Source organism: Megalops cyprinoides, chromosome 18, assembly GCF_013368585.1.
Source record: "Megalops cyprinoides isolate fMegCyp1 chromosome 18, fMegCyp1.pri, whole genome shotgun sequence".
NCBI classification, from domain to species: Eukaryota; Metazoa; Chordata; class Actinopteri; order Elopiformes; family Megalopidae; genus Megalops; species Megalops cyprinoides.
The window spans coordinates 5,127,712-5,143,451 of NC_050600.1; the positions used below are offsets into that span (position 1 = coordinate 5,127,712).

The 15,740-nt window shown below is 43.4% G+C and overlaps 2 protein-coding genes across 2 annotated transcripts in view; both read left to right on the forward strand.

Annotated features, from left to right (window-relative positions):
* The window catches only part of c8a (complement component 8, alpha polypeptide), an 8,223-nt gene extending 4,698 nt beyond the window's left edge, over nt 1-3,525 (forward strand). Inside the window, exons 7-11 of the mRNA XM_036551365.1 lie at nt 262-502; nt 1,072-1,191; nt 1,669-1,826; nt 2,233-2,458; nt 3,123-3,525. Of these exons, the coding sequence (XP_036407258.1) occupies nt 262-502; nt 1,072-1,191; nt 1,669-1,826; nt 2,233-2,458; nt 3,123-3,271 (894 nt within the window). The 3' untranslated portion in view covers nt 3,272-3,525. The remainder of the gene's footprint in view (nt 1-261; nt 503-1,071; nt 1,192-1,668; nt 1,827-2,232; nt 2,459-3,122) is intronic.
* A 2,428-nt stretch (nt 3,526-5,953) lies between these two features.
* Nucleotides 5,954-15,740, forward strand: part of tdrd7b (tudor domain containing 7 b) — a 28,465-nt gene continuing 18,678 nt past the window's right edge. Inside the window, exons 1-4 of the mRNA XM_036551439.1 lie at nt 5,954-6,098; nt 9,014-9,221; nt 11,125-11,269; nt 14,585-14,795. Of these exons, the coding sequence (XP_036407332.1) occupies nt 9,015-9,221; nt 11,125-11,269; nt 14,585-14,795 (563 nt within the window). The 5' untranslated portion in view covers nt 5,954-6,098; nt 9,014. The remainder of the gene's footprint in view (nt 6,099-9,013; nt 9,222-11,124; nt 11,270-14,584; nt 14,796-15,740) is intronic.

Consider the following 15,740-nt stretch of genomic DNA (forward strand, 5'->3'; position numbering starts at 1 on the left):
GTGCTGCTGTTGTAACCCTTGGGCAAGGTATTTAACCCAGAACTGCCCTGCATAACATCCAGCTGTATAAATGGGTAAATTTTTACCCAACGTAAGTCACTTTGGACAAGCACATCTGCTAAATGACACTATATTATTGTCATTTAGCATCTGCAAAAAAATGGCAATGATTTAATGTAACATGTTCAAACCCGCGATTATTAAAATGCGGAGAAAGTGCATGCCGCGACAGCTGAGCCAGGGAGAGGTCCGTTTCCGCAGAACCTGGGATTCGTCAGGTTGGTGTCCAAGGTGCAGACGGCTCAGTTCAAGATGAGGAGCAGCGGGTTGATGCTGGATGAGGACATGTACCAGTCCCTGGTGGAGCTGCCAGAGGAGTACCACTTCGGCGCATACTCGCGCTTCCTCACCCAGTACGGGACGCATTACATCACCTCAGGGATCATGGGAGGCCGGCTTGAGTACATTTTGGTGGTTGACAAAACAGAAATGGCAAATTCCGGTGGGTCACTTCCTGTGAAATCGCCTCAGCCTACAACAGCACAACCCTGGCAGATTTCCTTGAAACATGCTTTACCTTTTTGGTGCTGGGATAATTCAAGCAAATTTTTCCATGTGTATGTTTTTGTGCCTGCCAAGCCTATTATACATTTACACATATCACATCATATGTGAATACACACACACATACACACACACACACACATACTGTATATATGTGTATCTGTGTGTGTGTGTTTGTGTCACTGTGGCTGTTATATGTAATTATTTTAATATTCATTGATTGACCTCAAGGACTCCATTAATACTTTATGTAAATTTGACCTGATAGAAAACAATGCACCTTCACAGTTTATGTTGGGCCTTAATTACCCTCCTTTGTAATTCATCTTCTTTAAACCCTTAGACCTCAGTAGAGTTCCAAATGCATGCAATTTCAAGAGAACCCCAGAGGGCATGAACTCTAATAAAATACATTTCTCTTATTTTGAAATATTATTATTAACTGATTTTGAGTGTTCAGGATTGTAAAAACCACAGTGTTTTGTGCCCTGTTCCTTATTTTCATAGAGCTATCTGGAAAGGAGGCTGGGATCTGCCTCGGTGCATCAATAGGGTTTGCATTGAGCGACCAGTCCACATTGACACTTAAAGGAAAAACATGTGACAAGCATGGAACATTTTCTGTAGGTTTGTATCAAACTTTTTTTCCCGGAAGTCAAATTTTGTTGTGTGCAGGCTTTTCCTGCTGACACCTAGTCTAAATAAACAACATTGTGCAAGTTATAGTGATTTTGTGTGTAATTTTGTGAAACTGAAAACCTTGATTCAGAGAGCTGAATTCTCTGGATTTTGTGTTGTCCAAATCCTTTAGTCTTGTAATTGATGTAGATATTGGGTTTGATAGGCCAGTATCATTGTGGCGTTTGGGGATGCTTGCAGACCTGAAAATGGAAACCCACCCACAAAAGGCACCACTAAGTCTCAAGACTGCAGTTAATTATTGACTGGGTGTATTTGATCACATTCACAAATGCACATTTGCTTCAAAGGAAACTTTTACTGGTCACTCATTAGACAGCACTGAAGTGTGCATTGCAGTGAGTATCATCAGAAATTCTTAGTCAGTAATTGCATTCGCGTGTGTTTGAATTTTCATTGATACAGGAGGGGACAAATCTAGCAGCTTCATAAAGGATGTGATCAGTAACGTTCAGGGGGGCAGTACAGGGTCGAGTGGAGGCCTGCTGGCTGTGAGAGATGCAAAGACATACCAGAGCTGGGGCAAGTCACTGAAGTACAACCCGGGGCTCATTGAATTTGAGGTGAACCACATGCTGGCTTTGCTGCTCTTTGCTGCTCTGAAATACACAGAAATTACCTGTCTTTATGGGTCACACATTCCAATGGGAAACTCCAGGTGTGCATTCACCCAGTACTTACTGCTTATATTAAATGTACAATTCATTCAAGTTTGCAGAATGATGCAAACATTTATTTTCCCCATTCATTAACGAAACCTCGGTGACATAGCAAATGTATAATTTAGTATAAGCAATACTGGGCAGGGATTTGCATCTTGTTTTCAGGAAAATGCTTATCATGATGTGTGTAGAACTGTTGCCCGCATACGCAATTGAACCTCCTCCTCCTTGGAAATAGTGTAATGTAATGTAAAATGGCAATGATGTAATGACGCTGTGTGCTGCTTGCTGGCTCCCTTTGCCGCAGTCCCTCCCCGTGTACGAGCTGGTCCGCTTCAGCGCCGCGGCGGAGGACATGAAGGGGAAGGTGGCCCTCCTGAAGAGGGCCTATGAAGAGTACCTGCAGGAATTCAGCTCCTGCCGCTGCGCCCCCTGCAAGAACAACGGAATACCTGTCCTCCTGGGGACGTCCTGCCGCTGCCTGTGCAAGCAGGGCTATCAGGGCGTGGCCTGCGAGGAGACGGAGAGGAAAGGTGATTGGCTGTCTCTCGTCAGGTTATGGGACACGCTTTCCTTTCTGGATCGCTGGCCAAGGTTTAGCACACCCTGCATCATTAACGATCTCTATACAATCCTGTCCACTGTAGTATTTTTATTACCCTAAACAATCCCACTGACCTTGGTATACATACACATTTTGTATGTGCTTTACATATGGTCGTATGTGTTGTTTATCCATGTTTTTATATTCATGTTTTATAATTATTCAGAATTCAGCATTTCATGGGCTCATTTTTCACAGGGTGCTGACATATTCACACTCATACTCATCAGGCCTGGTGTTATGGGGGGTGCCCAGGGGTGCATTGCACCCCCCAGATGGACCTCAGTGCACCCCCAGGTGTCTCCTTATATCCCGATGTCTGCATAGTATTTATGACTTTTTGTTCACTCCTGTGGATTGCAATTGCACCCCTCTATGTTTTCTCCTGGTGTTGAGCATGATACTCATACTCATACTATGAGTATATCTAGGTCAGTAATGTCATCACTTCAGGCAAAATGTCCTGGGTTTTTTAGGGGAGTGACGGTTAATAATAATGTGAATTAATTACTGGGAAACACCGGCAAGGGTTAGAGACATTATTACAACCCAAAAAGGCAAAGCACTTAATGAATCTTTTGATTATCTCAAAGGTCCGACCCATGGATCGTGGAGTTGCTGGGGTCCCTGGTCAGCCTCTCAGTCACAGAAGAAGACCAGAGAACGGCAATGTAACAACCCTGCACCACTCAATGAGGGAAAGCCCTGCCTGGGAAAGGCAACACAGACATACAACATCTGACCTCACAGAGGGATCATCACAGAGGGAGAGTCACACACACACACACACACACACACACTCTCACACACACACAGCTTCGGACCTCTCTCTCACAGAGGGAGTCACAGACACACATCATCTAATTCCTCTGTCACATGTGACATAATTCCATCACTGGAAACCCAAATCCACCTCTGCCACAGAACCCTTGAAATTGGAATGGAATTGAGATATATGTACTGTGTGTGACCTGATGAAATGGCATTGAAAGATTGCTTCTCAATAAATAAAATGACTTAGATAAAACGACGTGTAGGTATGCTATATAAGTGTGGCATTTAATATAATTCAAACATGTCTTGCTTATAATTCCAGAAAAGAATCAAGAATGTTGGACTCATTGATTTTCCTTTCCCAATTTAGATAGGGCATACACATAACTAACTACATCAACCAAACTTAAAGTTAACGAAATAAGAAATTTTGTTTTGTTTTTTTTTTCAAAACTTAAAACCTGTAAATTTTGTCAATAGCATCCATCATTTTTAAATACCTGCATTCAAATTCCTACTCTTCTAATTGCAAAGGAATTACCCAAACTAGGATGCACCACAGAAATATAAAGGGAATGTGTTAATTGTATTTAAGAAGCCTACAACAGTGCTACCTGCACATAACTCAGGTAATGTTTCATGCATTTTCATAAAGGATGTCTGTAACACACATCCAATGCCTGAGCGTAACTCAGTAGTGCAGTATGAAGCTAGACAGATCTAGGATTGTTATCAGTTCCGATTTGAGTCATGCTAGTATTGTTCCATATTACCACTAGAGGGCAACCTATCTCTCCTTATCAATGCTGAATTTTTGTTACTTTTTCTACGTCCAGTTTATAGTATGACGCCCAGAACTGGACACCGTACTCCAAATGAGGTTTGACAAAGGCATTGTATGTTATTAATATAACCCTCTTTGGCTTCTAATCACTGCTTTTTGATAGGTATCCCAACATCCGATTTGGCTCTTTTTTCACAGCACTGGCAAAGCCTCTAAATCCAGATAGTCATGCCTTATTATTGCATCAAACATTTATGCTCCTCACTACCTTTAGACAAATCTCTATCACTCATAGACATTACAAGGTCTCGTAAGGTTGTGTTTCCATTTTTAAAAAGACAAAAAAGCTTCTTGAACTGTGCACAGAGGGATTGAATAGACAGTGTGTGGTATCAGCAAATATATTAAGCATAATTCACTGTAAGCTGTCACACCTTGGAAAGTAGTGTTCCAGTCATGTCTAACTCATTTATTCTGTACTTGGGTGGTTAAAGATGAAATACTTCTGCCTCAGCATGTAAACCGGGGTGAGAAGTCTACATATGAGTCAGACCCGACAAAATAAGAATGTCTATTTTAGTGCAGAATCGCCCACCAATCCATGTGCAGCTTTGACTTTGAAATTGCACTGAGTGCAATAGGAGTTGAGCTGCAGTGGTCATTCTCTTACCCCAACCACAGCTCCACTCAAAATTTAAGATTCAAAATTGTTCTTTATTTGCATGGCCTAGCAATATTGCCACAGCTGGCTTACAGATAGAAAGTGAATGATTCAACAAGCAACAATACTTATTTACATACTCTCTCTCCCCTCTCCTCTCTCTCTCTCTGGTTCATTACTACAACAATATGCATTCACAATTTGTAGACATGTTTGTGGCCTGAATTTTGGACTTGTGGATATAAACAAAGTCTAATATGCTGTAATATCTGTTGTACAATTTTACAGTGCTATATAGAAAATTCACTTACACCATCTCAGACCTTTCAAATGGAAGGTAAGGGAGGAAAATAAATTGAAAATATTTTGATACCACAATAAACGACTGACATGGAACAGAGCAAAAATATATGTTGCTATGCTGCAGCACAGGCCTCTTTCAACTATTTCAACTTTGAAATTGCTACCAAAGTGTTTATAAATCTTCTCTGCCACTCTGCCATGTACATACTTGCGTGCGTGCGGGCATGCACACACACACACTCACAAAATGTGCAAGTGGTATAGTCTGACTAAACTGTTGGTTGATTTTCTGCAGGCTGTAGGTATCTGGTCACTGTTGGCTAGGTGAGATCCCCACCACTGTGGCCAGTGTAGCATAGTGGTTAGGAGCAGGACTTGTAACTGAGAGGTTGCTAGTTCAATTCCCTGTTGGGGAGCTGCTGTTGTACCCTTAGGCAAGGTATTTCACTCGGCATTGTCTTGTTGAATGCCAAGCTGTATAAATGGATAAGGTAAAAACTGTAATCTATGTAAATCGCTTGGGATAAGAAGTAAATGCCGATAATGTAATACGGAAAACTGAGCTAATTATAATTACTGTTAAGGACCAGAATATGGGATGTCAATGGGATTCTTTCCTCCTCCCGGGGTCATCACTGGAACTATATTTGGCCGGCAATACAGTGACAATACAAATATCCCAAAGATCATGAAATTAAATCGCCTAACTACCTGGAGCTGGTAAAAACGAAATATTTAGGGAAACCCTTGTCCCGTCCAGGCTGGGGAGTTAATGCGCTTGCGCAGTCGTGGCGACAAGCAACAGTGATCAAGTTTGAGCTCCGAGGTGCCGCAGTGCCAGCGAGTTTGCGGCGCCTGCGCTCTGTAATGGTGAGCTAATTAAGAAGGCTCGGCGCGGTCTGGCCAATCGCAGCACCGGTAATACGGCTAAACAGTCGGCTCGGAGAATCGGGAACGCACTGGGAAAAAGGGACCGGCAGGAGGCGAAGACAGTGTCACAAGCAGAATAATAAATTAACTGGGTTAGACATTCCACATCCCGGGCAGGTAAGAGTCGCCAGGTCATAACGCAGAGTGCGCAATGATCATATATAGCGGTGTTGCCAGCTAATAGGATGTGATAAGATACGCTGTTATTTTATTTTGTCGTGACAAGTTCACACAAATGGGATAAACGCCGTTGTAATCTGGCAAAGCCACAAGTACCCAGCTAGTCTGCTAACTTGGTCGCCAGATTGCGTACTGGTTATCCATAGTGTAGGCAGAGTTGACAGTTTAAAACGGGCTTCTGCAATTGCAGTTTACCCCCAAAACACATGCTGATCGCATTCTTTGTCTTTGAAAAGACTTCATTCACTGTGCGAGCTTAACTTTGTGAACTGTCCATGGCATGCATCCGGGTGTGACCTACGTGTACAAGGACCAAGATGTGGATTCCTGAGCGGATCAGACAGCAGCGGACTTAGCCAGATAGCTAGCTGTCACAAACAGCATAACTATGAATTTGCGTGGAACTTACAAAAGTGCAGTATTAACACTACCGGCCGGCATTGAACCGACTCCAGTTTTTGGGGCTGTCTTGACCGCTGACTAGTTTGACATAGATGACCTCTCTACATCAAACCGAAATTAAGGTCTGTATTTCATCAGACCGAAAATACGGGTATATGTGTGCCAGGGGATGAAGTAGCTAGCTGTTTAGCTGGCTCGCCATTTAGGTTAGCCGGATAGCTAGCTAGCGCTGTTGTTGTCGGCAAGCTTCACTGGATTGAATAGAGGGTGTGTCACTGGATACCAAATGCGAAGACGGTGCCTTTAATTTGGAAAGGACTAATGCATTTACTCGCAGCTAGCTAATTTGACAGATAGCTACCGGTTAGGTTCCTTGATTTGATGACTGATGATACACTTGAGCGTTTTTTTGTAAAGCGGTCTATTCATTGTAATCGAAACTGAAAATGTTAACGTTGCATGGAACTTGATCGCTGGCGAGCAAGAATTCCTGAGCTGCAAAGATAGCATGATTACTAGAGAAACACGTTGGCAACTGGCTACTATGTGGACTGGCCGGTAAAAGTGAAAAGTGTCGCTTAAATAGCTATGAAATGTATTTTAAATTAACATCAGATTCCTGGCGAAATGAAATTGGAGTTGCGATTAGCAGACTTAAGTGGATCAAATGAAATACGCAGGTCTTTAAAAGAACCTGTAAACTTTTTCGGATTGCAAAGTTCAGGACTTTTGTCCGATGTCAGACTCCATTTGGACTGGGCTTTTGTGGAGCAGAGACCCGGATCCAGTGACTTTTACAATTCGTGCCAATTTGCATCTCATTCGTTGTGGAGCGCTCCGTCGACCGGTTGCTAGGTAGCACCGCGGCGATAATTTGTAAATTAAAGATAAACTAGGTTTGGAATCGCGACCGGACCGTGAACGTGAAGATTTAAACCTTTTACTTAGTTTTGGAAACAGCTTGTTGTTTCTTGCGAAAATGGGTTCAGTTTTACCCACTACCATGCATGAGGGTTTTGATCATTTTCAAACAATAATAGTTCATTTGCTTATATTGTTGTACTATAAACGATTCAGTAGAAAAATATAAATCAAACTGTAACCAGCTATATTGTTAAGATCAAACTTTTAGTGTTGCTCTTATTTGCACCGAGAAGTTCACGTGACTGTGTCTGGTTGTACAAATAACAAGTGCTAAGCAGATCCATTATTGTAGGTGTGCGCGTGTCACATGCGTTCCCTATTTGACCATCCAGTGTGCTGGTCGGTGAACCTGCGCAGTGCGTGTTCTGCAAACCCATGAAAACGCAATGCCCTTTACAGTTTACATATGCATCTTTGGCTTCCGATTGCATTTCGGCTAAACCCCGCGCTGCGTTTACAGCAGCCGTTTATTTTATGCAGTGGATCACAGTCCGTGTTTGGTGTCGATTTTTGGTAGGTGGCATTCCCGCAAAATTCAAGTGCTGTCATTTCTTTAACGAATCCAGTTTGGGGTCTCCATAGTGTAAAAGTTCGCGGAACTCCTTAGCCATTGCATCAGCTGATATGAGCTTATTTGTGAAGTGAGGGCGGGGCCAACATTATTGAAAGGTTTGGGCTGAACGTTCTGTCCTATAAACCACCTCAGAATCAACAGAACACGTGGTAATTGAGTATTTTAAAGCTGTGCATTTGACTGTTAGACAGCTCTTCACACCTTTTCGAACCCCTCCACCTTCAAACACAAAATGACGGGTTAATAAATTAGTGGTAGAAATAATTGCATTTCTGATTTATGCAAACGCTTAAAGTAGCCAATGGGAATCACACCCACCCAGCAATGGATGGTCATTTGGTCCACTTGATATACTTACCAACATGTATGTAATTGATACAGAGATGCATTTGAAATGCCGTTCTGTAGACATCCAACTGCTATAAAGCTATCAAGCCAAGTTTGCCTTTAAAGCACACAGATGTAAAATTCACATCTAGATTTTTTTGCAGCTGCTCTTCATTTGTACTGTTAGAAGAAGAATAAGCAATCACACTGTATAATGAATACTGACAGTGAAGTAAGATCACTCCACACCCTAACAATGTCAGATTTAAAAAAAAAAGGTGATGGGATTAAAAACTGCTGTGAAATTAATGAAAGTGATCACTGTATTAAGGCATTCTCAGAGGCTAGATTTTTATTGGCCCTGGGCCTTCGTGTGGATGCAAGCTCGGTGCCCGGGGGAAATACAGAGGGGTGCGCTTGCAATCCAACGGAGGGCACAAAGCATCATATCTTTAAAAAAATAAATAAACACTAAGTAGACATCGGCATATAAGGAGACAACTGGCGGTGCGCCGAGGTCCACCTGGGGATGCGGTGCACCCCTAAGCAAAGCACCCCCGTAGCGCCGGGCCTGTGTGGATGGTAGCATTAGCTGGCTGTGAATCCGCCCCCTCGTGCTGTGCAGGATGTCGGACACAGAGCTGGTGAAGAAGATGATGCGGGCCGTGCTGCAGTCCAACAAGAGCGGCGTGTCGGCGGCCAAGCTGCAGGCCGAGTACAAGTCCCTGACGGGGGAGTTTATCCCCCACAAGCAGATGGGCTTCGCCTCCCTGGACGAGTTCCTGCAGAGCATGCCCTCCGTGGTCAAGATGGAGCGCAACCGCAACGGAGAGGTGAGTAGCCCCCCCCCCCACTGGGCCCCAGTCTGGATTAACCATCAGCTACACCAGAAGCAATGGCTAACCCATGGAGCACCCTATTGCGTGGAACCAGTTTTTTTTTTTTTTTAAATGAAGTTTGTATCTGTATATAATATTTATATGTATATGTATTTATACACTTTATTATTAAACTGTATTATACTGTTTATATATGTTTTTATTCTCATACTTCTGTATTCTGGAGGGCACTGGTTATTACAGCACTGTGTGATGGGTTTGCATATGCTCAGATGTAATGTGTTTTTTGCACTTACTGTTCTCCTCCTGACTTTATTAGAGGCACTTTTGTGTCTTTGCTTTGTGAGTTGCTGTGGATGAAGGCATCTGCCTCACAGCTAAATGTAAATCCAATATGCTTTTATAAACTTGGTGCTAATTGTAGCGTTCATTGTTACTTCCAGCCCCATTCATCTGAATGGTTCAGGTTGTGAAGTGTGGCACAGGGGTTCTCCTCTCATTCAGAACTGAGCAGATATCATTTGGGATGGTTAAGGACTAGAGGAATCGCTTGCTGGACAAAAACCCCAGCGGAGAATTGAGCTGAGCTTGCAGATGGCTATCTCGCTCTGAAACGAAACTGCAGCGAATATTGAAGTTGTGAAACTGGGCGTGAATTAAGTCCAGATTGATCTTGGTGTTTAACAGGCCCACAAACATGCGGTTTCACTTTCCATTTCTTTGGTTGGATTATATGAAGGTGGTTGCTTTTACAGAGCCTTAAGATTTTTAAGATGACCTATTTGTATTTTTTTATGTCACCATATTTTGCTCCTTTTCTTATCCAGGCATCAGTGTATGAGTTTGCTACAATAACAGGTTTCATTTCAGGATGACCCACAGTTATGCAATCGGATAGGCTGTCATTGCTCTAGAAGGAATCTTTTATTTTTTTATGCCTGACTTGGACCCCCACTGTTTGGGCACGTAGACAGGAGTTATAATTCTACGAGGGGAAAGTCATACAGCTTCTGATGTGAATCGTTTCACATGACTTTCCTGCTGGCAGTGATTAGATACAGAATTGCTCAATTTGGCCACCCTGAATGGATTCACATAGAAAACTTGATGCTCCAGACCCTCTTATTAAAACACAGCCACCTCTCTCTCTTACATCCTTAGCCTGTCTCACCTGACTGGACCAGGAGGAGTTAGTCGGTTAGTCACCTTTATTATCCTTACAGTAATTTGCTTTGCACTACTGGCCAACTCAGCAATAAAAACTCACACAAGACTAAATTACATTACATTAAATTCATTTAGCAGATGCTCTTATCCAGAGTGACTTCCAGCGCAAGAGAACAGAAGTGTATCCATTCAAGTTGAATGAGCATCACCGTCAGACCAGGCTAACAGCACTCCCAGACCAGTTAGCGTGAGCACAACACTATTCAAGCCCTACCACAAGTTAACTTGTGCAACCTGACTAGGCAACGGAAGCCAAGTATACAGCCATACATCACAGTTACTGCATCACTAGATGAAGATGGAGAGGACATACAGTAAAAAACACAAGACTCAAATGCAGGTATATGCCACTGTTCTTATGAATAAATACATGGTAATATTAAGCGCGTGTTTGGGTTGAGTAAGAACTACCTTGTACAGTAGGTTATAATACACGAGCCAGGTTGGTCTCTAATTGGATAGGAACCTTGTTCCTTGGAGGCTGAAATGTGTCTGTACTGCGTTGCTGGTGAGAGGAAGGCTGTTATTTCTGTCCTGCTACGCAGCTGGGCTAACTGGAGGATGGTTGCCGTGGAGTCGCAGTGTGCTCTGGTGATTTGGAGCGGGAGTGACTTGTGTGGGTTGGGAGTAATAGAGTTTAACGGATCCCCCTCTTGTGCCCCCCCCCCAGGTGATGTGTTTCGCGACGGTCTGCAAGGAGACGGCACACACCACCCAGTTCGTGGCCCGCCAGCGCTCCTCCAAGAAGACGGGCCGTCCCCAGCTGGTCAACTGCAACATGAGGGTCAAGCTGTCCACCCCCTTCATGCTGAACGGTAGGTCTGTTAAGATGGGTCCATTCATTTTTGATGAAAATCAACATTACAGTTGATGAATTTCACTGCAAGGTTGGCTGCCATGGTACAGTGATCTCTAATAGCAGTGTGTAACACAGTGCAATAGTTGTATACAGCCTACATTAATGTATACTTTAACTCATGTTCATTGTGCAATAGCTGTTCATATGTTCTGTTGTTGTTTGTTGTAACACTGCTGTTGTTTCGTATTTGTTGTTTTCACATTGACGTTGTATGCAAGCACAATGAGACACTGGAACCGGAGTCAAATTCCTCGTATGCATAAAAGCATGCCTGGCCAGTAAAGTCTGATTCTGATTCTGATTCAGGTTCATTTTGAGGTTGCGAGTCTCTCCTTATCTCCCTCTGCAAGATGACTCATGTGGGTTCGTTTTCTTTTGGAGAGTGGGTTCACATTGCCGCTCAGTAGATGTAAATGTTTGTGTAGACATGATTGGCTCATATATCCAGATCAATGACAGTGTCTTTTTCTGTGGTCTGCTAAAAACCCTCTGCAAACTCTGGCAGTGCAGAATGTGCCCCATGCACTGTTTTTTTGTGCGCTGAGGTATCAGGTGGAGGATTTGGCCTATTTCAGTGGTTCTCTGAGGAATTTGACAATGTACGAGGAGCTAAGAATAAAGTCCGATACCAGGCCAAAACGCACCTCCTCCTCCTGTCGCCTGTGTCATTGCAGGGCGGTCGTAACCCAGCCACAGGAATGACATCTTCCCTTAACTATGATGCAGCAAAAAAGGAAAACGGGGACATCGTCTCTGTGAGCGACGTGCTTCTGTCTCACTCCATAGCCTCAGCAGAGAGAAGAGCAGCAAACGGTCCTCTCGGTCTCCCTCACTCCCCTTCTGTCACCTCTCTCTGCCCCTCTCTCTCCCTCCTTTCTTCTCTCCCTCCCTCCTTCCCTCCCTGTCTGTCTGTCTTTCTCTGCCTCTCTTTCCTTCCCTCTCTTTCTTTTTCCCTCTCTCCCTGCTTCCCTCTTTCCCTCTCTCTTTAAATCTCTCTCCTTCCTTCCCTCCCTCTCCCCCTCTCTCTTTCCCCTCTCTCTCCTTCCCTCCCTCACTCTGTGCCTCTCTCTCCCTCCATGTCTCCCTCCCTTCCTCTGTCTCTATCTCTCTCTCTCTCTCTCTGTCTGAGCCTGAACCTCTGATCAGGAGGATATCGACTGCTTTTGAGTGAGCCCACGGCTCTGTCGTCTCGCCTGTTTTCATTTCCTCGTCTCCGTTGCCACCGAAGACATTGAGAAGAGAGCTGGTGGCTTGCAGACTGTCAGTGTTGATTAGGATTGCAGCAGCAGCAGCAGCAGCAGCAGCAGCAGGTAGCGTCTGCTCTATAACTCCATAAGATTAGCGTGAGAGAGGCTGTGTTCATTAGGGTTGCAGTAGCAGGTAGTGCCTGCTTTAACTCTCCTGGGTTAGTGTGACTAAGCCTGTGTTGGTTAGGGTTGCAGCAGCAGGTAGTGTCCGCTTTAACTCCGTCAGGTTAGTGTATCAGGCTTTGTTGGTTGGGACTGCAGCAGCAGCTGGAGCAGGTAGCACTGTCTGCTCTCTCACTTGGAGACTGTCTCTGTTCCGGTCTGCAGAGGGGAGACAGGAGTGACGCTCTGGCTGAAAGCTATGATGTCATGTAAGTGCTAAGCCTGCCTGTTCTGCCCGTGTGACTCTGGGACGTATCTCTGGACTGGCACTCGGGTGTCAGAAAATGGCTCTGACACGGTATGACACATCATTTTGCGTGCTTGTAAAAAAAAAAAAAAAAAATCAGTAATTGTTGTTGGGAATTGGTGTTTGGTATCAACAGCAAGGAGGGGCCGGTTTGGGGTTGGAAGGAATGTTGATATGAAATTTGATATGAACTTTCTGTGCTTGGTTTGGACATTTGGTTCTTTTTTTTTGGACATTAAAATGCAAAATACAGTAGGTAGAAGTAGTGTATGTATATATATATATATATATATATATATATATATATATATATATATATATATATATATATATATATATGAATATAATATATGTATATATACAGGTATTTACACTCATGTATATGTTTATGTATTAGTGTTATACTATACTATACTGTATATATATATTATATACATATATATAATGTGTATATATAAGGAGAGAGTATACCCTCAAATGGGTGATGACGTCTTGTTGTGTGGGTCTCTGAAAGCTGATTCCTGCCAGGGTCTCTACCAGCTTTTAGTGAGTACGTGCCCACAGGGGGTCTGACGTGAACCCCCACCTCTCTTTCATGGCTGCATGGCAGTAACAGGTGTTGCCGTATAATGGAGACGCAAAAATGGAGTCGGTTATTTCGGCAAGGCTCACGGGCCATGCGGAGCAGGGCGGGCCGAGGGAAAATCTTTCCCTTTCTCATTAGGTCATCGCTGCTTCCGTGCTGATCACACTGCTGCAGTGGCTGCTCTTCACTTGAGAGATGGCGTGATGCCTGGTTTCGTGTTTTGCTCTAAACCCTCATCCCCATCCCAGTTTTTTGAGAGCAAACGGTATATTTTTAGTGAGCTCCATTCCCCGCTAAACTGACTCAGTGCTTGTTTTTTTTTTTTTTTTAGATGTAAAACATTTACACCTAGGGTGATAGCTGAGAAGGTGAATATGCATTTTTAAAACAGTGAAAATGATCTGTTTCACAGCACTGGAAACCCTTTTTTAGAAGAGTTTTGTGCACAAGACTGGAAAAGTAGCTGGTGTAATGCTCGTAGTTAGCGGGATCCTAGCATCTTGATGCTTGAAATACCTGGTCTCTCTCTGCTTGTGCCCTGTGTTGGAAATGATTTCATTCTGTGGTCAGTGAATGATGAAGATGATTCATCTCTGAAAATGCCCATATTCCTCTGTGTGATGAAGGAAAATTGCTTTGCATATTTGTCATTGTGGTTTTCACAAGTGTATATGTGCATGAATACAGTCTTGGTTTAATGTCAGGAAGAACCTCAGCTTTATCAACATTTCAAAATATACACATTTAGATTTATTATATTGTGAGTGAATTTTTAGATCGGTTATTTTTAATACAATTTCTGTCAGAACAAATTATAAAAACATTTTAGAATAAGTGTCTAAATTCTGACTTTAAGCACTCTAAACACTCTGAGAGTTGATTGAGTTGATCTTGAATGTATGTGTGAGTACATGTGTCTATGTGTGTGTGCGTGAACACGCTATAGAGTGTGTGAGTGCATGTGCCCATGTATGTGCGTGTGTGTGTGTGTCTTGGACCTGACTCTGTTTATCCCGTGTTGCCTGGCAGCCAAGCCAAGGACGTCGCTACGGCAGCCGGACCACATGGGCCGCACTGGGCGGGGTATGACACAGGTGTCCTCTGGGGGGCGCTCTGGTGGGCCCGGGGACATCCGACAGGTGAGCATGAGGGACACCCAGCCTGATGGGAGGATCAGCACACCCCCCCACAACAGAGCCCCCAACACACAGATGAGGAAACCCAACGTGTCCAGCGACAGGTGAGCCAGAGCACCCCCACCTTCACTGTCTGCCCAGGTATTGCAAGCAGGCAGGCCATAAATTTTTACCATGATTCTTGGCATCACCATTATTATTACATTACATTTTTGTCATTTAGCAGACGCTTTTACCCAGAACGACTTAAATAGATTACAGTTTCACATGTTATCCATTTATACAACTGGATATTTACTGAGACAATTCTGGGTTAAGTACCTTGGCCAGGGGTACAGCAGCAATGCCTCAGCAGGGGATTGAACCAGCAACCTTTTGGTTAAAAACCCTGCTCCTTACCAATATGCAGCACCGCAAATTATTATATATATTTACAGTGTTAAAGTCGTCTGAGACCCTTGGGGTTGCAACAGCTGTGTCCAGTGTCTCAATATTTTAACACTGCGGAAACAGTTCAAGTTTTATTGTCCCTCTCACGGCCTAATTGTGACGTGGGCCTCAGCTTCATCACTGACTAAGCAGTACTTCAGATTTAACAATGCGCATACTCAGTCTGGTTCCTCTGTGTGATATTCTGGTTGAGTTTAATGGGTGAAGTGCTCTGTTCAGAGTTCTGTCCATGTATTTTATATTGCCCTGCTGGAAGGTGCTTGATTAGCAATGCATTTAGTGCATGTGTCACATTTTTCTTCCCTTGAAAGAATGTGAAGGCGGTCTTTTGTGTGATTCATAAATGATGAATTTGTATGATTCATATAACAATGCCAATTAGTTTGGGAAATTGACTCCAAGGAACCTGTATGATTCATTCATATACAGAGTAATCTGTTAAATATTTCTGCCATTGACAGCCAAATCTGGGACCTGAGGTTCTTACTACAAAGTCCTCTGCAGTCACGCAAGAAAGGATTGTTTTAGCAATAAGAAAAACACATTAAAAAACAACTATGAACTAATATAACAAGAAGTGCTCTAATTCAGCAGGTTTA